Genomic DNA, 22,802 nt, shown 5'->3' on the forward strand with positions numbered 1-22,802 from the left:
TTTTAATTTTTTAATCTATATAGAACAGTGAGCCTAGGATATTTTTCCCTCCTGACTTACATAACTTACATCTGACCTTTGATTTCCGGTAGATTGTGATTGAGGGGGTTCTGTTCTAAGTTCTCTCCTTAAGTCAAGTGCTTAAACATAGATTCTACTTTTATTTGAAAACAATAAAAACACCATGTAATATTGCAGAACAGTTTTATACTTTCTTATTTAAAAATTCATTTAAATTTTCTTTGGTTAAATAGGAATAGCTTTTCACCAAAATGTTCATTTGAAATGCCGGGAGCCGGTCCATGCTTGCTGTTTCAAGGGACCTGGCATATATGGCATACTGTTCTTAATATGTTTGCTAACCTTCTTGGCACTATGTGTTTTAACCAAGGTCTCTGAGAAAGGTTGTTTCCCCAGGTAGGGATTTTCCCCTGAAGTTAGGGAGGGAATAAAACCCCTCAACTAAGTGCCAGGCGGGTAATTAATCACTTTAACTATGAACAATCATGCTTAAGCTACATAATCTTTACTCCCTGGAATGGAGATAAGAAACGCCCTAACCTTTGTAATAGAGATTGATAGGATTGGAATCAACTGGTATAAATACAGTTGTAAGAACACAGAACTTAGAACACAGAACCTACACACAGAACTTAGAAGACAGAACCTACACAGAGCCTAGAGACAGAAGAACTTCGCTGGAGAGAACATGGCAAAAGATCCTGGGCTGAACCTGACTACAGAAATTGGCAAGAGAACCTGACTAGAACCTGGTGACTGAACCTGGCTGGAGAACCTGGGCAGAACCTGGCTGGAGAACCTAGCGAGGGAACATGGCTACAGAACCTGGCTGGAGAACCTGGAGAACCTAGCAAGAGAACATGGACACAGACCCTGGCAGGAGATCCTAAGCAGAACCTCTCTGGCGATCCAGACCAGAATTTGGCTGGAGATCCTGGCTGGAGATCCTGGCTAGGCTGCTGATCAACTGAACACTGTCTCCGTGTCCTTCCTTCTTCGCCGACTCCGTCTACGCCTTTGGGAACCCCTGGACCCGCTGGGGTTGGACCCCGGCAATTTTCTTTGGTTAAATAGGAATAGCTTTTCATCAAAATGTTCATTTGAAAGAACATTTCAAATGCTTGAAATGTTAGTGCTTGAGCAGAACTAACATGTTCATTTTCCCTCTAGGTGCTTCATCCATTTGAATGTTCGCTCCCTCCATCTGTATGTACTGTTATCTCTCTTGGACAACTGTTACAGATTACTTGTGTTCACCTCCCTCCCCCATCCACCTTGGCATTCCCACGGCCAATTCACCTCACAACAGCTAGGATGATCTTTTATAAATGTAAATTCAGTCATGTTCTCCCTCTTTTCAAAACTTTGCAATATCTTCCGTTTTAAAAATGTTTTTATTGATTTCAGAGAGAGGAAGGGAGAAGGAGAGAGAGATAGAAACATCAGTGATGAGAGAGAATCATATATTAGCTTCCTCCTGTATGTCCCCTACTGGGGATCATGAACCAGCAAACGGAGTGTGTGCCCTGATGGGGAATCGAGCTAATTGAATCGAGATCTCCTGGTTCCTAGGTCAACACTCAACCACTGAGCCATGCTGGCTGGGCTCCGATGTCCTCCTTTTGCTTCCAGAATAAAATTTACCTTCTGTCCCTTGGACTTTAAGAGCCACCCTGCCTATTTCCTGCCATTCCCCTCCATGCGCCTTCCATTTCAGTTCTACTGCCTTCTCCCTCTCCCTTGAACATAACAAGTTCATTTCTAGTTCAGGTCTTGGCCCTTGCTGTTCCATTAACCTGGGACAATTTTCTCCAGAGAGTTTCAGGACTGACTTCCTCACTTCATTCAGATCTCTACTCAAATATCACTTTTTTTTTCTGGGTACAACCTCTCCACATTATTTGTTAACCACTTTATTCTGTTTTATTTTTTATTATACCACTTATCATCACCTGGCATATCATATATTTACCTGTTTATTATTTGTTTTTCCCCACTATAATATAACCTCCGGAGAGTGTGAATTTTGCTATGTCTGCCGCTGTATTCCAGAATTTAGAAGAGAGTCTGGTTTATAGTGCACAATTAACATTTGATGAAGGAATGAATGGCTTGTTGAATGAATTAGTTTGGCAACCTAGGCCGCATTTATGGCTATCTTACATGATTGACATTATCTATGCTTTGGATGCAGAGATTTGGCTCTTCTTGGTTAGGTGATGAGAATATAGAAAAAGATTTTGCAGATTGCTTGAAACTGAGAACCCAAAGCAGAACTTTCACCAGGTGATGCATTTTGGGAAATGATCCTGAAATGAAGAAGTGGAGTACTTGGAAAGATAAAGACGGGAAAAGTAATACCTGTGGGCAACTATAACTTAATCCCGCTGGGAAAACTTTGAGAAGTGGTATACAATACACCTGAGAATTGTGCACCTGAGAGGTGGCAATGCCACGTGGTCCAGGATTGTACTAGTTGTTAACTCCCATCTACTGCAGTTTGTGTGTGCATTGGAATGGCTGAGCAGTTCTGCAGTGCTCATGTGGCTGCAGTGGGAAGACCTGCTGGAAGCTATGGTGAGGAGCTGTTAGGTTACATCTGTACACTGCTAGTTGCTAAAGTACCAGCTGGCGGAAAAAGGGGTGCAGGAGGATGGGAGATTGTGCCGCGCCAGCACGGCCAAGGGTGAATCTGAGTGGGGGTGGTGAAGGATTAGAAAAGACAGACAAGAGAATAAAGCTGAGGCTGGGTGGGACACTGCCCTCTCTGATGGAGAGAGACAGTGCTACAGACTACAGGCTGTGTCTTTATTTTATAGCCAGATTCCACGAGGCAAAGTAAGGGCGTGGTCAAGATGTTTACAACATTCTTGTGGGTTTCGATCCTACTCAATTACATGCACCTGAACTCTATCAAGCCCACATCACTCAGGCACATGGGGCCATGTGTTCAGACCATAGGTTCAAGCTTACAACTATAGGTGTTGGCTATAATTGTGCTGGGAGGGCTCTGCCCTCCAACCTGTGACTTACACGTGGCAATGACAGGACTGTGCCCTCTCATTAGTCTGAGGCTTGAACCTGTCCAAACACTGTAGCCGCTCTCCACAGGAGATGGGTCACAAGAGGTTTCTGATAACACAATCTTCACTGTTTTCCTCTTAACCATCTTAATCTGACTAAACTAGCTCTTCAAACTCTTTAAGGGCAGGGTTGAGCATTTTTTGGTTACCTCCAATACCTTGCATGGTTTATAGTAGATGTTGCATAGATACTCTTTACTATTTGACTGCCTTATTAGCATTACCCCATAGTCACTTAATTTTGATAGTACCCTTAAGTACTTTAAAAGCAAAAAATATATAGGCTAGTATACATAATCTATCAAAATGTAAAAAGGAAAGCAAATCAGTCAACCAATGGATTAATCAAATGCATTCTTTTTTGGAGGTGGGAGGGAGCAGCATTATTGGTACATGTTTCATATTCAATACCATTCACCTATTTAAAGTGTACAATTGAATGATATTTTGTATATTTGAAGAGTTGTGCAACCGTCACCACAGTCCATTTTAGGATGATTTTCTTACCCCCCAAAGAAATTCTGAACTCTTTAGCAGTCACCATCCTTCCCTCTCATCTACCTCAAGCCCTAGGCAACCGCTCACCTACATTTTTTTTCCCACTCACCTACATTTTGTCTTTATTGATGATTCTGGATATTTCAGATAAATGGAATCATATAACATATAGTCAAATGAACTCTTAAATCTTGCACATACTAGTACACATTCATTGATTCATTAAACATGCATTTCCTTAGCTCCCATGATGAACCAGGCACTATGCTAGGCATACAGGAGCCACAATGTTGAAAATGTCACACCTGTTCTTAAACTACATTCTAATAGAGAAGACAGAAACAATTAAACAACAACAAAAACCTAGACAAACACATAAGATAATTACTGAGATAAACACTGTAATAAAAACATAGTATACAAATAGATAAAATTGATAGTGGGAAGGCACTTTGATTGAATTGTGAGGTCATGAGAAAAATGTCTCTAAGCAGTTGACATTATGCTGAACATGCAGGAACTGTCCACATGGAGATGGGAGAAGGGTGGTCTATGAAGAGCAGCGTTTGTACAGGTTCTGATTCAGGGAGGAACTTAGATTCTTTGAGGAAGTGAAGGTAGGCTATTGTGGCTAACAAAGCACAGAATAAATGTATTATGTGCATATAATACGTAGTTGAATGACCTAAAAATGCGAAAATTTATTGGCCTAGAGTCTTAGTTACAAAGTTGTGGGCCATCAGTTTGTAGAGAGTAGGATTCAGTTGTGAGAAGTTTTCCATGTTAGACTAAGAAGTCTAGACTTCATTCTGTAGGTAGTAGAGAGGTATGCAGGCTTTCATAGGAGGGGAGTGATGTGAGGGAAGTGGCGTTTAAGGAACATGAATTTTTTATCTGCCTTCAGTGTGGATTTGAGGTGAACAGAATAGAATCACTCAGGCAAATAAACATTCTGTTAACACATACACTTTAGCCTCCATGTTGGAGAGTTATTTTTAAGATCTATTTCAGTATCTGTACCTAACAGTGACCATTTGTGGAATGTCCTCAGTTTACAAATGGGGGAACAGGTTTAGCATCACTGGAAAGCAAAATCCTGATCTATGAGATTTTCATGTGTCTGAGCAAATGGGTATCTACTCTCTGTGCTGTTATGTCCAATGATAGGAATTTTTGAATGGAAACATGAGGTGTGTAGCTTCTGACATCCAGGCACCTGGTACTCTTTTACATTATATGTGTGTCTTCAGGTTAATCTATCATGTAGGTACATTCTCAATGGCCAATATATGAGAAAGACATTTTAATGAAATAGGTTTAAAGTCCTGAATTGCATTTGTTTGGGCAGATAAGAATAACACAAACATAGAAATTAGGAAATTATGGAAAAGCATATATAATTAAAAGCATTACAGTACTTTGTGAACTTGAAGTGTTTTATTCCTAAGAATGGAGACAATGATACACATTGGAATAATTCATATGAATGTATGAGATGTTGAAAAGGAAATTACTAAGAGAACCTTGATTTGTAGTAGAAATCTGAAATGTAAGGTTGGAAGAAAACTTCCCAGACATGGTAACAACACAAGTTGGAGGAATGGAAATGATGTGGACTATTTAGTGAGCAGAGAGGCCCCAGGGAAAGAGCACAGACTCCAGTTAAAACCTTAGCGATGCCACTTCCCAGCTGTGAGATCTAGGACATGAAATGCAACTTTCTCAGCCTCCTCATCTGCATAATAGGGACACTAATGCTTGTCTTCAGAGTCTTCACTGAAGGTTTGACATAGTTTAGGCTTTGGGCGTGGCAGTGAAGGTGTAGCAGTTACTATGGAACAATACAGATTCATTATTAATTCAGTCTGTTCTTTCAATGAATGTGTGACTGTACTAGACACTGTTCTTGGTTGAGAGGATGCAATAATTTATAAAACACTCTCATGGAGTTTATATTCTTGTGGATGGATGTATGGTGGAAGAAAGGAAAGAGCAGTGTAGCTGAAGCAGGAAAGGAAGGGGGAAGTAGTTGGTGAGGAGTGGTGGATAAGATCAGAGAGGAAGGAGTGGCCAGATCATGTAGGGCCTTAAGGCACTGTCGGGGGCTGTGGTAAAGATATTGGATTTGACTGAGTGAAATGGGAAACCATTTAGATGCTTGGAGGGAACAGTGCATTGTTTGACTTATGTAAAAGGCTCACTCTGGCTGCTCTGTAGGAACAAACCAGAGGGAGACAAGGGCAAAAGCATGGAGGATCTTGCAAGAAGTCCAAGTGAGAGGCAAGGGGGCTTTTGCATCAACTAGCGGTGCAGCTCTGAGATCCAGCTGGGTGGATATGTTGCCGACAAGGAGTTGACATAATTTACTGATGGAGAGGATGTGCAGTGTAAAGGAAAGAGGGTAATCAAACAAGATTCCTTCTCAATGGAGTTTCCATTTACAGAAATTAGGAGATGGAGGTAGCAGCAGGTATGGGAGGAATAATTGAGTTCTACAGGACATATTAACTTTTAGATTCTTTAGGCTTCCAAATGGAACCAACTAACAGAAGTTGGATGTGTGCCTAGCTTTATGGAGAGAAATCTGCACTTAGATAATTTAAAAAATTCAATTAGAATAGGTTCAAGAGAGACTACAACAGGAAATTTAGACAGTAAATACAAACAGTTTTTTCAAGAAGTTTTGCTGTGAAGGAGACCAAAGAAATGAATTAAGCAAGATCAAGAAAGCTTTTTTTTTTTTTTTAAAAAAAACAAAACAAGTAGAAGATATAGTTTTTATTATGCTAATGGAAAAGAGCCAATAGAGGGGAAAATTGATGTACTTGAACTTAGAGTTCATGTTAGAAGTTGTGACAAGTATTTGAATAGTGGTTGATAATATATGGCTTTAAAAGCCAATGAATGACTTTAGACTGCAAAGACAGCATGAAGCCTTTATAGATGTTTGAATAGTGACATAAAAACCTATATGTGTGCCTATAGTGAAATTTACTGCATTGATTTATAAGTATTACTAGAGGCCCAGTGCACAAAATTTGTACACTCGGGGGGTGGGTGGGTCCCTCAGCCCGGCCTGTGCCCTCTCGCATTCTGGGACTCCTTGGGGGTGACCACTGCTGGCTTAGGCCTACTCCCCGGGGGATTGGGCCTAAGCTGGCAATCAGACATCCCTCTGGCAGCCTAGCAGCCCTCAGGGGATGTCCACTTGCCAGTGGGGAGTAGACCTAAGCTGCATCAGACATTTTTAGCGCTGCTGAAGAGGCAGGAGAGGCTCCTACCACCACCGCTGTACTGGCAGCCATAAGCCTGGCTTGTGGCTGAGCAGAGCTCCTCCATGTGGGAGCCCACTGACCATCAGAGGGCAGCTCCTGCATTGAGCGTCTGCCCCCTGGTGGTCAGTGTGTGTCATAGTGACCAGTTATTCCCAGTCCTTCTGCTGTTAGGGTCAGTTTGCATATTACCCTTTTACTATATAGGATAGAGGTCTGGTGCACGGGTGGGGGCTGGCTGGCTTGCCCTGAAGGGTGTCCCGGATCAGGGTGGGGGTCTCGCTTGGATGCCTGGCCAGCCTGGGTGAGGGGCTGATGGCTGTTTGTAGCTGGTCACACTCCCTTCAGGATGGGGGTCCCCACTGGGGTGCCTGGCCAGCCTGGATGAGGGGCTGATGGCTATTTTCAGGCTGCCCGCACCCCCATTAGGGTGGGGTCCCCACTGGGGTGCCTGGCCAGTCTGGTTGAGGGGCTGAGGGCCGTTTCCAGGCTGGCCAAGCCCCCTGGCGACAGAAGCTCCCAGCCTCTCCTTTTTTTCTTTTTTCTTTTTTTATTCTGGGATTTATTTACCTTCTATAATAGAAACTTTGTTGCCGCTCCAGCTCCCAGGCCAGGGCCTGCTGAAAGTAGGTATCTGGGGTTTGTTTAGCTTTTATAATTGCAACTTTGTTGCTTAGAGTTGAGCTCAAAGCCTGGCCGCAGCGGGGAGGAAGCTTGGCTTCCTCCAACACTGTAGCAAGCAAGCCTCCTGCTCTCTTCAGCTGCGTGGCTGTCGGCCGCCATCTTGGTTGGGTTAATTTGCATATCCTGCTGATTAGCCAATAGGAAGCATAGCGGAGGTATGGTCAATTACCATGTTTGTCTATTATTAGATTAGATTTTCTCTGGCACTCCCACCCATAAATATAAAATCTCTGCATTGTAAACAGCTCAACCTCAGGTAGATTTACAATGTACTGCATAGTATGTTAGTTCAGTTAATACTTCCAAGAGTCCCAGACAGTGTATATTATTGCTGACCACATTTTATAGATGAGGAAACTGAGGCCAGAGCCTAAGCAACTTTTCCTTGGCAACAGCTCTAAGTGGTAGAGCCAATAATTGAACCTAGACAGTGTGGTTCCATAATACAGCATGAAGCACCATGTTCTATTATCTTTTTTCATGTATTGTCTTCTAAATTATAATATTTTTTGACCCTGTTTATAGTTATTGTACTAGTGGCCCAGTGCACAAAATTCGTGCACATTAAAAGGGAATTAATTAGAGGAAATAGTTTAATATTGCTATTTGCCCTTTGTCTATAATAGAAGTGTCAGAGATGAAAGAAAATTAGTGAAATGTATGTGAAAATCTCCCTTCTGTCAGAGTCTGGGGTGCACCATGGGACCCAGAGTCAAGTCCCTGCCTACCTGCACAAGCTTCAAAATCATGTGAGACCCAGACCTGGCTGACCCCACCCCGTCAAGCCCCGCAGGGTGGGAGGCACAGCCTCAGGTCCCTTGGCCTGGCACCGGGTGGGGGGGCGCAGCCTCAGGTCCCCTGTCAAGCCCCACTGGGCTGGGGGCATGGCCTCAGGTCCCCCAGCTTGGCCTCAGGTCCCCCTGCCCCGGTGCGAGGGCACGAGGGCTCGAGGGAGTGAGGGCAGGGCGTGAGGACATAAGGGCATGATGACCATTTGCATATTAGCTCTTTATTATATAGGATGAGTAGTTTAAAAAATTCACTATTTCCCTCACCTAACTAGTCTGTCTCTCCATTTCTAGTCTACAAATTATATTTTCTTTGTTATCACTCAAATATATTATAACATATCATTGTGCACAATTTATATATTGTACACACAAATTCTGTTTATATTCCTATACACCCCTTGATGTGTTGGTTAGGCAAAGATTGAAGTGGATTATAATGCTTTCTTAATCATAGTCCCTTCGTAATTGCATAGTACTTTATTGTTAACTAAGAACTACCATATAAACACTTTCATTTACTTCACATAACAACCCTGTGTGTTAGAATAGATATAAATATCTATTTATCCTTTTAAACAAATAAAGAATCATGGACTGATGGGAACTGGCACAGCGCTTAGCTCAGAGTAGATATTTAATAAATAGTTGAATAAAAGAATGAATGAACAAATGTTCACAGTCACAGTCATAAAGTTCTGAGAATAGAACAATAATTGAAAGCCAAGACTCCTGATTGCCAATCCAGGGCTTTTTTCATTACACTGCAGTTGTCTTGAAATGGTTTAATCCTTGTTTTTAAATAAAATACTTTGGCTTCTAAGTACTAGCAGTTAAAATATAATCAAAGTGGTGAGATGGAATTCTCAACTTGCTGTATCTCAATTTAGACCTGTTTTTTTATTGGAGAGTTGTAGTGACACCACAGGTAGCAACCATTTTGTGAGGTCAATATTCAATTAATCTTCCAGCAGATTGTTAATAGAGACTGAATTGTAGGGAGTGCTGTTTGGGAGGTGAAATGAAGAAAAGACGATTCTCAATTACTGAAATCATAAAAATATTAAGGGTGATTATTTACACATTTCGGGTATGTTAGTAGTTCGGACTTGGGCACACTCCAGCCTGGATAATTACTATTTTTCCTTTGTGTAGCCTTCTCTCCATTTATTTTAATTGGCTATGAGGGCAATATGCTTTCTGGCAATCTATTTTGGAGCACTTCTATACGTTTGCTTCAAATGATTAGATCTGCCAGATGCCACTCTTGAACTATGTCTGTTCTGGGGGCGGGTAAAGAAGTGTAGCTTCTCCCATCTCTCTTCTAACACAAGCTGTGAGTTGGCTCTGGTCCGCCTCTCTGAGAAGGTGGTGTATAACATTGCTTCTGGATGAGGAAGGCATTTCAGTGGTGGTGCTGAGCGTGGTGCTGAGTGAGAGAGCGGGGAGCACATATTTTTATACTCTTGATTAGCCAGGAGTGATTTCCATAGCCAAGCAACTGTTGGAATGTTATGGGCATTTTCAAAGCCAAAGTTATGTACAATGGTTAAAGTTTTTCTCTGTGGGGGGAAAGTTAATGGGGGGACCTGTGCTTGTCCATATGTTTTAGGCATGAGCCTTTTTTGGGGGAAGGAGGGATAACAGTTCATTTTTGTATGGGTACATGTTTTTAGTGTCTTTGTCCTCTATGGATTGCCAGGCATTTCCCCACATCTTGATGAGAGGGTACATACAATCTGATTTTCGAGTGAATTCTATACTGTTGCACAAAACTGATGAACACAGACATGAGGACCTTCTTACAACTAACACATCTTCGTGGGGAGCATCGAGATGGGTGCTACTTAAAATTTGTCATATTAGAGAGCATGCAATATAGAATGCTATTAACAAACATCCACCTTAATTTTTTTTTCTGGTTAAATACATCTATATCATGTGCTATGTATGAATCATTTGAGCAGCTGAAAACATCCTCATTTTTGAGGAAAAAAAATCTGGTCCTGTCCAGACATCTCTGCACCTACCTTATACGAAGGTGAGATCGTTTCCTTTGAAACAAGGATGAAAGCTCTATTTCCAAGTGTCAAAGTAGAATGTCTACGTCAACTAAAAAGTAGCCTTCTACTTCCTGCGGGACTTAGCAAAGAGCCTGGGCTTACTTAGACCGCTCCTGCTGAAGCATGTTTGCAGCAGTATTTTGGGAAACATTTCAGCTCAAGAGACATATTAACTCTTCAGTACATACTGAGTAGTCTCTAAACGCTGTTGCTGGGGCCAAATTACATCACCAGAATACAGCATATTTTGGCTAAAACCTTAATTTTCTGATAGAATGTATTTTGATGAATATAATTAAATGTTATGTCCTTGGCTTTGGTCAGAGGCCAAGTTAAGAAACTGTTAGTTAAAGAATATTTCTTAAGCAAAATTGCAGTGTACATAGCAGATATTTTCAATAAACATTGTTGAACTAATGAATAAATTAAAGACATTATATACCCTGTGTGAAAAACTCCTCCCAGGGCTTATTACCAGGAGAGTTTGTTTTTCCATATGGATTCACATACTTCTTTTGATTTCATTACTCCCTAACTGCTTTCTGATCCATTTTAATTTTTAACTTAGTTTTATGTATTTTAATATTATAAAAAATTCTCTAGACTCTAAATCATAGAGCACTTTAGAATTCATTTAGTCCATTTCACTATCTGCTTCCTGAAATGCTTCATATCCAGTTGGGGAATGAGGAGGTCATAGGTAGTAATGAAAAAGAAACCAACAACAAAATAATTTTCCCCAAACAGCTCCTTCAGGAGGAAGAGAGTTCAGTCTGAGGCACAGGATTGGTCCATAGTGGCACCCACAAATAAGCCCCCCAAAGTTTGGGCACTTTTACTAGGGCAACCCTACAACCTGGCCCTAACTCAGTGTATCCATCAGAACCACCAATTCCATCACTATGGAAAAAAATACTAATTGAAAGAAAGGTTTCATTGCTGTGATGATTTATAATTTTTGACTTATTTTATGTAATTTAAGCCTTAGGAAAGTTCATTGATTTTATTATTTTAATTTTAATTTATCTTTATCGTTGAAAGTATTGCAGATGATTTTAATTTGTCCCTGCAAACATTTGTTGGGAGTCTCAATTTAAGTTGGGCAATTTACAAGAGCAGATTTCCCTCCTGAGCTTTCTGAGCACGCTCTGTTGTGGGGCAACACCTCAGTGTTTATCCACTTTCTTCCCCCAAAGAGCCCCTTCAGAAGATGTTACATTATTTTATTTACATATTTTCATCATTTACTTTAGGGGGAGGAATAATTTAAGTGCGTTGAGATTAGCATGTGTTGGGTTTAGATATTATTGTAATCTCAGAAGCACAACTTTCAACAGGTTACCTGCTATTTAGGAAGCTACAGACTCTCTCGGACTCTGCAGGTTAGTGGCTTGCAGGGGATCATATTTCTTGTCAGTTTCTAACCTAGGCAATCTGCATTTTGAACAAGGCAAACCACAAATTGTGCATGATACTCAGGCTGTGCAATAATGGGACCAGGCCCAGAGAGAAGTACATTTGCACATTTGCTCAGTGATGACATGACCAGAACCATTTATTCCTTTGTCCTGGACCTTGATGAATGCCTGGCTTGAAATGCAGGCAGCCATCTGTAGATACAGCACACACGTTAACAGAAACCAGTGGTACATTTGCTCACCCCTTATTGCTTTTTTTAATTCAGCAGCATGAAAGGAGGACACTGCAAGGAAGCACATTATGATTTACGAGTTGTGGAGCTGTCTGCACTAAGATTCTGAAAATCATACTGCAAGCTTATTTCCTTTGAATTTTGAAAAGAAAAAAAATTGTATTTTCTGTCCTCATTTATGAAATTGGATGCTTAAAAATGGTAGAGAAATTATGATTTTAATGACTTAGTTTATATTTGGTAGAGGAAATTCAGCTACATAAGATGAGTTTCTGAAAGGAAATAATTTTTATATTCTGTTTGAAATAATTCCCCCGATGGAGGTCTTCTGGAGTTCATTTTCTTGACCAAGACGATCACTTTGTAGCAGATGATGGCTTTAGTGTTGAAGAATGTCAGCCTCTGACCTTGAAGATCTTGTCTTCTCCCTGGTTTTGCTTCTTTTAAAACCAATTTATATAATGTAATATTGTTATGTAATTATTCAAAATTTGAATAATTTTAGTTGGTATGCCTTTGACTCGTATACATTTATAAATATACTAGAGGCCTGTTGCAGGAAGATTCCTGCAAGAATAGGGGTTCCTGCAGCTGGAGCGAAGCAGCGTAGAAGGGAGCGAAGCCCGCCTTGGCGCACTTTGCTCCCTTCTCCGCTTCATCGCTCCCTCCCTTCTCCGCTGTCTCTGCTCCGCTCCCATCTCTGCTGCCTCGGCTCCCTCCCTTTGCCGCTGCTTTAGTGCCTTCTGCAGTGCTTGGCTTCCTTCTATGCTGTCTTCAGTCTTCGCTCCGCGCCTGTGTATGCAAATTAACTGCCATCTTTGTTGGGTTAATTTGCATGCTTGCTCTGATTGGCTGGTGGGCATAGCGGAGGGATGGTCAGTTTACATGATTCTCTTTTATTAGTGTAGATTTCTTGGCATTTAAAAAATATTTAAAAATCTCTCTTTACATATCCTGCTCCTATTAGTCTGAGAGAAACAACTGGGAGAAGGAGGAAGGTGAAAATTACCAATGCATTTGTAGTGCGCTGTGTCACCAGAGCTCTGTTCTTGTAAGGAGTATTTGATTTCTACTTGAATGAATACCGTGTACTGACTATCCAATTACATCTGTGATCACATCACTATTGACCAACTAACCACACATGCACAAACATGTTTGAGTATGCGTGCTCAAACACACACACACACACACACACACATTCTTCCACACTATATAATAACACCTTTTATTTGATGCAATTACCCCTGTTAAGAAGATAGGACGAGTTTTACCACTGAAGAGATTAAGTGATTTTTTCCAGGTCTTAAGACCAGTAAGTGATGGGCCTTTTTGTAGACCTTTGATCATTTGACTTGGGTCCTGTCACTCCTTCACTCAGGAAATACACTGAACATGATAGAAAAGATGGTGTGTCATAGAGTCACTTTGTGTGTGTTATTTAGTGGTAATCAGGGAAAGCCATTAGCTTATTATTGTTATTAATACCAATATTATTTTTTCTCCTCAAGGGCTCTGGATGAGAAGACTGCTGCCTAACACTTTGTTCTTCTGGTTCTCAGGAGCTAAAGTGTACACAAAGCAAAATAAACTTCTAATGAAGATTATTTGCAAAATAATCCTATGTTCCTTTTTTCACTCATATTTAGGCCATATTATACACGTCAAAATAAGCCCGATATTCCCCCCAATCCTGAGGCATGGATCAATAGCTCTCAATGCAGGAACTAGTCTGTTAGACTGGGTTTCTCTCATGTCAGACAGCATTGTCAGTCAACAGGCATGAAAGGTGGTTTCTAGAGAGTAAATTGCATGATCAACCCAACTTCACATTCAAAGCAACTTTCACCCTCTCTCTCTCTCTCAATTAAATTCTAGGACAGTGTTGCTTTCACTTTCCCCAAGTTAAGTCAAGGAGAGTCTGGCTTTAAAATACAAAATAGAATATTCATTTCCACTCCAATGCATACGGACTGAAGCTTTATGTTCTAACTTGCTAAACAGTATCGCAATTCTAATGAGACTTGGTAGATATTCCATTCATTCTGTTAGAAAACAAGCATCATGACTTAATGAGGACAAGTAGGTAACCACTGAAACATTTCCAAATTGTCAGTTCTGTACCCATTGTTAAACTCTACATGAAGTTATGTATGTGTGTAAATTTATGCACAATGATTAATCTACTATGATAATTTATTTAAAACCTAAATAATATTCCATGTATAAAATATACAACTGAAGGAACAGAAACTGATACAGTGTAGAGTTCAATGTCAAGTTCTGAAGATGCCACCCAAAGGAAAAAGGGATTTTGGAGAAGAGGGGGATGTAGGAGCAGCCTCTGGGAATGACAGTTCTGACAAGGAGTCTTGGGGTCCCAAAGATGGTGGCAATGTAGTAAAGATCAAACACATTCTGTGTGAAAAACATGGAAAAATCATGGAAGCCTTGGAAAAGGCACTTGCCTTGCCTGTAAGTGGGTTGGACAAGCCTTTGTTTATAGTCACTCTGGTTAAGAAAAAAAAAAAGTGCATATATTATTATGGTTGAAGGGAGAAAATAAAATGGTATGAAAGACTGAAAAAACAAAAAACAACTGAAAACGCTTTTAGAATACTAAAGTCCCCCAAAGAGTCCTCATGGCTACTTTCTCTTTTGTTGCCTCAAATCTGAATGGGTCTCTAAAAAACCACAGGAAAGCTTTAGAAATACATGATGGAAAAAGGCAACTACCTCGGCTTTTAAAGCTTTCTTTTCTCCTGCTTGCTAATGCCTTCCTTTAGCTGCCACTAAATAATTGAAGCGCATCTTTTTGTACCTTGTTGAGCATGGCAGTGGAAAGAGCCACCTGAGTCAGAAGACCTGGGCTGTGCAATTCTTACAGCCTGCTAGTCTGTTTCCCACACAAGGGTGTGTGCTCTATGAGGGCAGGGACTGGGTGCTCTTTTCATTATTGGACCTTCAGCATCTATCATCATCAAAACAGACTTGATCCACACATACTTAAGTGCCTTCCGTGGGCCAGGCATTGTTCTAGATGCTGGCGATGGCACAGTGAAAGAAACTAACACAATCCTTGCTTTGATGGTGTTCACCCTCTAGTGGGAAGATATACGTGATTAAGTGCTTTGATGGATAATACAGCGGAGTGTGTGAAGCACAGTGCGACTAAGAGTGGTACAGAAGCCCTCCCTGCTAAATGGGCACTTGAGCAAAGCCAGGGATGAGCCTTGTGAATATCTGGGGATAGGGAGCTCAGGCAGAGAAAGAAGCAAGAGACCCTGGGATGCTTGGTGTGCTCACAGAACAGTAATAATAATAAACATACACACACAAAATGAATACGCCTGAGATCAGAGAGGTGTTTATATTAGGACTTGGGGCTATTAGCTTTATCCGTTTGGCTTTTAAGCTTGTTTTCGGCCTCTGAACAGGATATTGCACTGACTTTGCTGGTTGTTAAAATGCAGGGGCTTCAGACTGGTTTCTGGAGGGCTGATTGATAATCCTGGGACCTAGGACCCTGAATTTCACCCTCCCCAGTTTTTATTACTCGGGGATAATATTGGAAAGTTTCCCAGCGGAGAGTCAGTGGATATCTGAATGGAAGCTTTTGTTTGCTTTCTGCCCTGAGGGTGTCATTTTGGGTCATCCAGGGTATAAATGGCAGAGCGGATTTATGACAGATGTCGCTTATTGTGAAGGAAAATGAGGTGCTCAGTAGAAAATGCACCCTATTCCAACATTGTGTCTTTTTAGCTTCCCAATCATCTATTGCATGGCTGAGCCTTTGTAAACTGTAGTATATTTTATCTCCTACTCCGCCCAAATTACTGCATTCTAGCTGTTGACCTTGTGCTTTCTGAAATAAGCCTTTCTTCTTCCTCCTCCTTTTTAAAAAATTGAATTTGAAGAGTGTTGATCCATAGGGTAAAGAATGTTTCAATATATGAAAAGTACCCGGAACAGAAGCAAAACAATATACCCCCTTTTCTCACCCAGTTGCTGATGTGAATAGTCATTCTGGAAAGCAGACTGTTAGTGCTTAGTGAGGTTATATTTGCATACTCTCCATGAAGACTCACCCAGGCCTACGTATACCCTAGAGAAAATTCTAATAAAGGTAAAGGAAGATATTTGAGGATTATCTTTCTCTCTCATCTGTCTATTTTGGTGGTGTTGGGAGTGGTACTTGAAAGTTAGAGGTAATAAAGATGACTATAGGGAACCGAGGAAGCAAAATGTGCAGTATGTATGCTTAACAAGGGCACTTCAAGACAACAAGCTAGATATAAATGGAGCAACATGAATAGATATTGAGAACCTGAATAGATATTAAGAAATTAAGAAAAAAAATAAAAAATGCATAGCCTAACATTACATTTGTACATTAAACACATTCATACAAACTTACTATTTTTATAAAGATATGGGCATATTTAAGGACTTGTAGCAAGCAGTTTAGGAATGGGGAAGAATGGGACAAGGGATTAGAAAGACATTGGGGCTCTGTCTGGGTGGCTCAGTTGGTTAGCCTATTGTCTCTCTCTGTCTCTCTCTGTTTCTCTGTGTCTCTTCCTCTCTCAAATTAATCAATACATAAAATTTAGAAATGTTATAAAAAGAAATAAATTGGAGATGAAGCTAAAACAAGAGAGGTTTTATGGTGATGATAGTGTGCTGTGAACCCAGGGATATGATTAACTCACTTCCTTGCTCGTAAGGTTCAAAAGACAAAGGAAAGTCATGCTCTATTATTTGGAAATCTAAGAGTCTTTCTGACTCTCCTAGACCAGTGGTTGGCAAACTGCAGCTCGTGAGCCACATGCGGCTCTTTGGCCCCTTGAGTGTGGCTCTTCCACAAAATACCACGTGCGGTCGCACATGTACAGTGCGATTGAAACTTCGTGGCCCATGTGCAGAAATTGGTATTTTGTGGAAGAGCCACACTCAAGGGGCCAAAGAGCTGCATGTGGACTGCGAGCTGGTTTGCCGACCACTGTCCTAGACTGTATTCTCCTGTGATTCCAAGGACATATTTCTATGGAGGAAAGAGTCTCTGAAAGCAATTCACAATTCATGAGCGTGAAATGCACTAAAAGATTACACGCATAAGAGAAACTAACAAATTGTTTCCTAAATAAGCTTTAGCAATCATGCTTCTAGTCAGCGTGGTATTCCTTTATAGAACACAGTGTTGGTAAGAAGTACTTGCCTATGGGACATGGGGTGGGGAGTGAACATAGAAAGCTGTTAATTTTTATTTTTATTTTTTTATTTCTATGATGCTTTCTTTGTGAGACTTCTCTTCCAGTCTAGTTCCCATGACAGCATCTTTAACTGGTCTCCTTCTAGGTGCCTTTACTGCAGTGATGGAACTGCCCAGGTGGGGGCACTGCTGTGCTCTTTGTCAAACTGCTTTTTTTCTTTGAGATTGGCTTTTCTTTTCTCTCATTTTCTCTCTCCCCCCCCCCCCCCTAACTTTCTCTGCATGAATTGTGCTCCCTTTTCCAACTCTGAAGACGCTTGATCCAATTTAGCACATTTTATGGGCAGTACTTCAGTGAGTTGCTGGAACATATATTACCTCACTCCTTTCCCATTCTTCCTATGCCCTCGCTATATAGATTCACTTGGATTTTAGCATTTTTAAAACAGAAAGGGTGAACCTATGCTTCCAGCTTTAAGTTCTGAAATGATGATACGGTAGCAGAATCACCATTTCACTACATTTTCTCTATTTGACTTTGTTCTTTTTTTTTATTCAGGTGATAAAATCTAAAACCCATGACTTTCGAGATGTTCTTCAGTGGCTTAATTATAGAAGCTTTTATTGAAGCTCCCCTTTCCTTGTTTATCCAATAAAGCAGCGATTACCATTACCATGCACGAATTCTGCTTAGTTATTGGTTCCTCAAATGATAATTACTATTTATCTAATTATGTGGTAGTGCTATGCAGTGGCAGGGTAATTAAACAATGCACAATTACAAAGTAAGTTTGGTATTTGGGGGGAGTTTGTTTAACCAAAATTCATTTTAATGATAACTCATTTGATACCGAAAGAGAATAGCATCACATTATTTGTAGGAAAATGGCAAATGTCATTTAGTTTCACATTATAACCTATTATAGTTTAGCACTGAAGAAGCAAAGTGTATTCTCCCATGAAAATGAATTCCACACACTTTCCTGGTTACTGGGGAAACTAGGCTCTTGATTTTTCTGATCAGGCGGTAGTTGCAAGTGATCAGTGAGGAAATATTGATCACCTCCCTGTGTGCCTAGTTTGAAAAGCAATGCAAATGTAGGCAAGAATAGGCCAAATTTAGCAAGCCTCACCTGGGACATCAATTCTTACAGTTTAGTTTCTTGAAGTATGGGGCATGGACTACTGGCATGAGTCACTGGGGACTTTGAGCATAGGAGGGGGCTTTTGTCAAATGTCAACTTCTGGGCTCCACCACCCCCTCACCCCAGAGGTTCTAATTTAGGCCTAGGTTGTGGCCCCCCAATCTGCCTTTTATCCTTGTAGACTTAAGTGCTCCCCAAGTAAATCCAAGGCATCTTTAACTCTAAGAGACACCAAGCACCATGAGGACATTCAGGCCTAATCTGTGTTTGGGTACCTGTGGGCTGTTCCTTCCCCCCACCCCCAACCCCAGTACTTCTGTCTGACATAGGCTTATGCCATTCCTCCCTTATTTCTCATAAAGTCACCTTTCTCCTTCCTTTTCAACTTCAAAATACATTTTCATTTTAGAAATTATTAAGTTTCCCAATTAGCGTACTCTTCACAAAATATTACATTAATATGTGTATATCTTAGAATGGGGAGTGTGATGGATATGAAAAATGGAGACAAGGATACTGGATTCACCAAATTCATTTTGGAAGACATTTGGAGAGGATGCTAGGTCCTTTGGAGATCTTCATTCAATTCTGCTTTCAAAATAAGGGTTAGTTTAATTGGACAGTTACTCAGGTAGGTGAAGTATTTTGTGTACATTATTCCTTTTAATCCAAAAACCTGTAGAGGAGAAATATTATTATACTCCTTTTCACATGGGAAAATGTGGCACAGAGAAGCTAAGAAACTTTCCCAAAGTCACACAGCTCAATAAATATTTATTGCTAAGCAAAATCTGTGTAATTCTGCTGTGTGAGAGGAAGAATAATTTTTCCTCTACTTTTTTAGGTTGTTGGCTGAGACATCCCCTGTAATAAAAGATAGACTCAAAGGAAAAAACATAGATGTTTAAGAACATGTACTAGTATACCTCCAATCTACATGGCAGATATCCAGGAAAATGGAGTAACTTCCTGAAATGGCCCAAGCCACCACTTTAAATACTATCTCTAGCTAAAGGCAAAAGAAGATATTGGGGAAAGCGGGGGTGGGGTGTGTGTGTGTGTCGGGGGGTGTGGGGTGTGGAGGTGTGGGGGCGGGAGAGTTCAGTTATGAGGGGTTACCAGGCGGAGCACTTTAATCAAGTGTGTGTGGTTGTTATACAGATTTATCCACACCTTCTCCATTGATATTTCTAGAAATTTACTTCCCCTTCTATTCCTTAGTACAGAGAAAGAGACACTCTTACAAATGGAGATTTCCCTTATAAATGTCTCTTCCACTCTGTTCAGCTCTTCCTATGTCTGCTCTTTCTTAAAATTTACCAGCCTAACATAATCCTTATGCCAGAGAGACATATTTTGGGACCAAATTCTGCTCCCCTTCACGGCCTCTGAGCACCTTCATCATGGTCAACCTTGTAGGAATGTTTTTTCGTGATTCTTATCAAAAGAATTCTTAGTCTAAAACAGTGGTTCTCAACCTTCCTAATGCCGCGACCCTTTAATACAGTTCCTCATGTTGTGGTGACCCCCAATTTCATTGTTACAAATTGAACATAATTAAAGCATAGTGATTAATCACAAACACAATATGTAATTATATATGTGTTTTCCCATGGTCTTAGGCGACCCCTGTGAAAGGGTCATTCGACCCCCAAAGGGGTCGCGACCCACAGGCTGAGAACCGCTGCTCTAAAAGAAAGCAAATCCTTAATCTACTGAAATCTGTGTTATGATTTCCTTCCTTTTCCTCTTACCATCCTCCCTCCTCTTGCCCCAATCAAAGGGTGTCTGAGAACAGATCAGAAGAATGAGGACACTGCTGTGTTTGCATTTTAAGAGCCTGGCTGAAAGAAAGACAGCTGTTCACAGAAGTGGCTGTTTTGCATTGATTTATTTTATGGTGAGAGAAGCAAAGTGGAAGAATGGCTGCACATTCTAGGGAAGGACAAAGACCTGTAGAATGGAGTGAAGGCCACCGAGGGAAAGCGAGGCTTTTAAAAAGAGTGACAGTTTCACTGCACTGGTCTACCAACTGTAAGACATACAAATGCGGTTTTATTCTTTTTAGAGGCCAGGTACAGGGTTACCGAATGAGTTTCACAAAAGAAGAGGTTTCCGTCAGAGAGGCCTTGCTGACAGCAGCACATCCATTATCTGGGTTCAGACATGGAAGCCACCCAGTTCAGTGCTCACTTGGTGAACAACACTGAGCAGGAAAGTCAAGCAATAAGGCATCTTTGTTTCATAATTTGTGATAACTCTTTATAAAATTTGTAGCGTGGAAGTGAAAAGCATAGACCATCTTTCAGGGAAAGACATAATTAGAATTACAAATACTTATTTGGTATTGGCAACTTGGAACCATTTTTAAACTTGGAGACCAAATATTTTATTTATCCAAAATTGTTGTAAAGAGGAGAATTGAATTGCTGATCACATCAACCATTTAATAAGGCTTTGGCAGAAAAGTTTACTTGAATCTCTTATTTGCGATTAAAGTGTATGTAGTTTATAATGCAGATTCATATGAAAAAGTGCAAAATGTTTTGGGCATAGAAAGAGTGATTTCTAAATTATCTCATTTATTTTGTAATCTATATGAAAGCCTAAGTGACTGTTATGGCAGTCGACCAGTCGCTATGATGCTCACTGATCACCAGGGGGCAGATGCTTAACACAGGAGCTGCCCCCTGGTGGTCAGTGCACTCCCACAGCCAACCTCCCACAGCCAGCCAACCTCCCACAGTCCCTCCCCTGGCGGCCGTCCCCGATCGGCCCTGATTGCAGGCCAGGCCAAGGAACCCCACCATGTACAAATTCGTGCACTGGGCCTCTAGTTGGATTATAATACACATTGTGACCAGTGTGAGGGGAAAGGATAATGTCCTTCTTTTCCCTTTTAGTTCTTCTGGCTGGTCTAATAATCAAATTAACATGAGACAGATTAACAGGAGAAACTAACCAAATTTAATTACATATGTCCATTCAGGGGTTCCATAGGAATTTGAGACTCAAGGACAGTCAAAGTTTATATGCCATTCTAGACAGGGATCTGGGACTTCCAAGGGCAAGCAGGCAATTCACAGGTGAATGAGAAAGAGCAAACATTTGGTAAGCAAATTCTTTCTGGGCCATCCAGGAATAATGGAATGCAGAAAGAAATGTAACTAGGTTCCTCCCTGTCTACTGCACTTAGTTCATGTTATGCTAAGGTGACAGCTCCCTCTAGGACAGTGGTTCTCAACCTTGGCTGCACATTAGGATCACCTGGGAATCTTTTTAAAATCCTGATTTCTGGGCCTCATCCTCCGGAAATTGTTTCTTTGTTACTAATGTTGTGGCCCCACCCCGTAACAAAGAAACAGAATTTCTGGAGGATGAGGCCCAGAAATCAGGATTTCAAAAAGATTCCCAGGTGATTCTATTGTGCAGCCAAGGTTGAGAACCACTGCTCTAAGAGCAGGAGTTTTTATCTAAATTCCTCTAGTCAGGTAAGGAGGAGATGAAAAGCTCTTGAATTTCTTGGGCTTTAATTGTCTTCTGCTTGAAATAATCTGCACACCACGGTGGCACATTCTGGTGAGACTTGTCCTGAACCCCTAAAAATATAACCGGCTTAAACTAATCAGTATCCCCCAAAAGGCATATTTTGGGGTGACAAACTCTGCTCTTCCTCACCCGGTTCAAAGTAAAAGCTGATTCAGATAATTCCTGTTTGATTCCTTATATTCGCTAGGATGGCCCACTTTAAATTTGTTTTTATAATTTCTTATTTTCAGAGTTATGTATGTTAAAAGGTAAACTGAAACATATTAAAAGATTCAAGTTCAATGGATCAAAAATCGATTCCCACCTGGCAGTGGCAAACTGGAAGTGGCTAGGAGCCATCTACCCAGAAGCCAGGGAAAAGACTTAGAGTGAAGGTGTGGAAACAAAGAAAGGAAATTATTTGATTGGCTACAGCTTAATCCTAGTTGGCTGTTTGTGATTGTCCTTAGGTTTTGATTTTATAACCTTGAGGTATTTACAGGCTTAGACTTGAGTTTGCTTACCTACTCCACCAGGGCCTTAGAGCCACCACAGTCCAATGGCCTCCTGGCTTAATTAACAGTCACAACTCAGGTTGTTGGGAAGAAGCCTTTCAATTGGGTAACTTGTGAGTCCAATAGTGGCTCAGTGAAGAAGTTGAAAAGACATATCATCTTTAACTTTTTCATTTATAAGAGACTAGAGGCCCGGTACACAAAAATTTGTGCACTCGTGGGGGCGGTTCTCTCAGCCCGGCCTGTGCAGTCTGGGACCCCTCAGGGGATGACCACCTGCTGGCTTAGGCCCGCTCCCCGGGGGATTGGGTCTAAGCTGGCAGTCAGACATCCCTCTGGCAG

At 41.0% G+C, this 22,802-nt stretch overlaps 2 protein-coding genes across 3 annotated transcripts in view; both read left to right on the top strand.

The window, feature by feature from the left end:
• TAFA2 (TAFA chemokine like family member 2) overlaps nucleotides 1–22,802 on the top strand; it is a 469,616-nt gene that overhangs the window by 201,087 nt on the left and 245,727 nt on the right. The window lies entirely within an intron of this gene.
• LOC118651998 (peptidyl-prolyl cis-trans isomerase NIMA-interacting 4-like) lies at nucleotides 14,350–14,613 on the top strand. Its single transcript, XM_036301777.1, has one exon. It carries the CDS (start codon nucleotides 14,350–14,352, stop codon nucleotides 14,611–14,613), a length of 264 nt encoding a protein of 87 aa, XP_036157670.1.

This window comes from Myotis myotis, unplaced genomic scaffold, assembly GCF_014108235.1.
Source record: "Myotis myotis isolate mMyoMyo1 unplaced genomic scaffold, mMyoMyo1.p scaffold_m19_p_3, whole genome shotgun sequence".
Taxonomy (NCBI): Eukaryota; Metazoa; Chordata; class Mammalia; order Chiroptera; family Vespertilionidae; genus Myotis; species Myotis myotis.

Coding starts and splice junctions, on each gene's coding strand:
- LOC118651998 (XM_036301777.1), top strand. CDS start 14,350: ATGCCACCCAAAGGAAAAAGGGATTTTGGAGAAGAGGGGGATGTAGGA.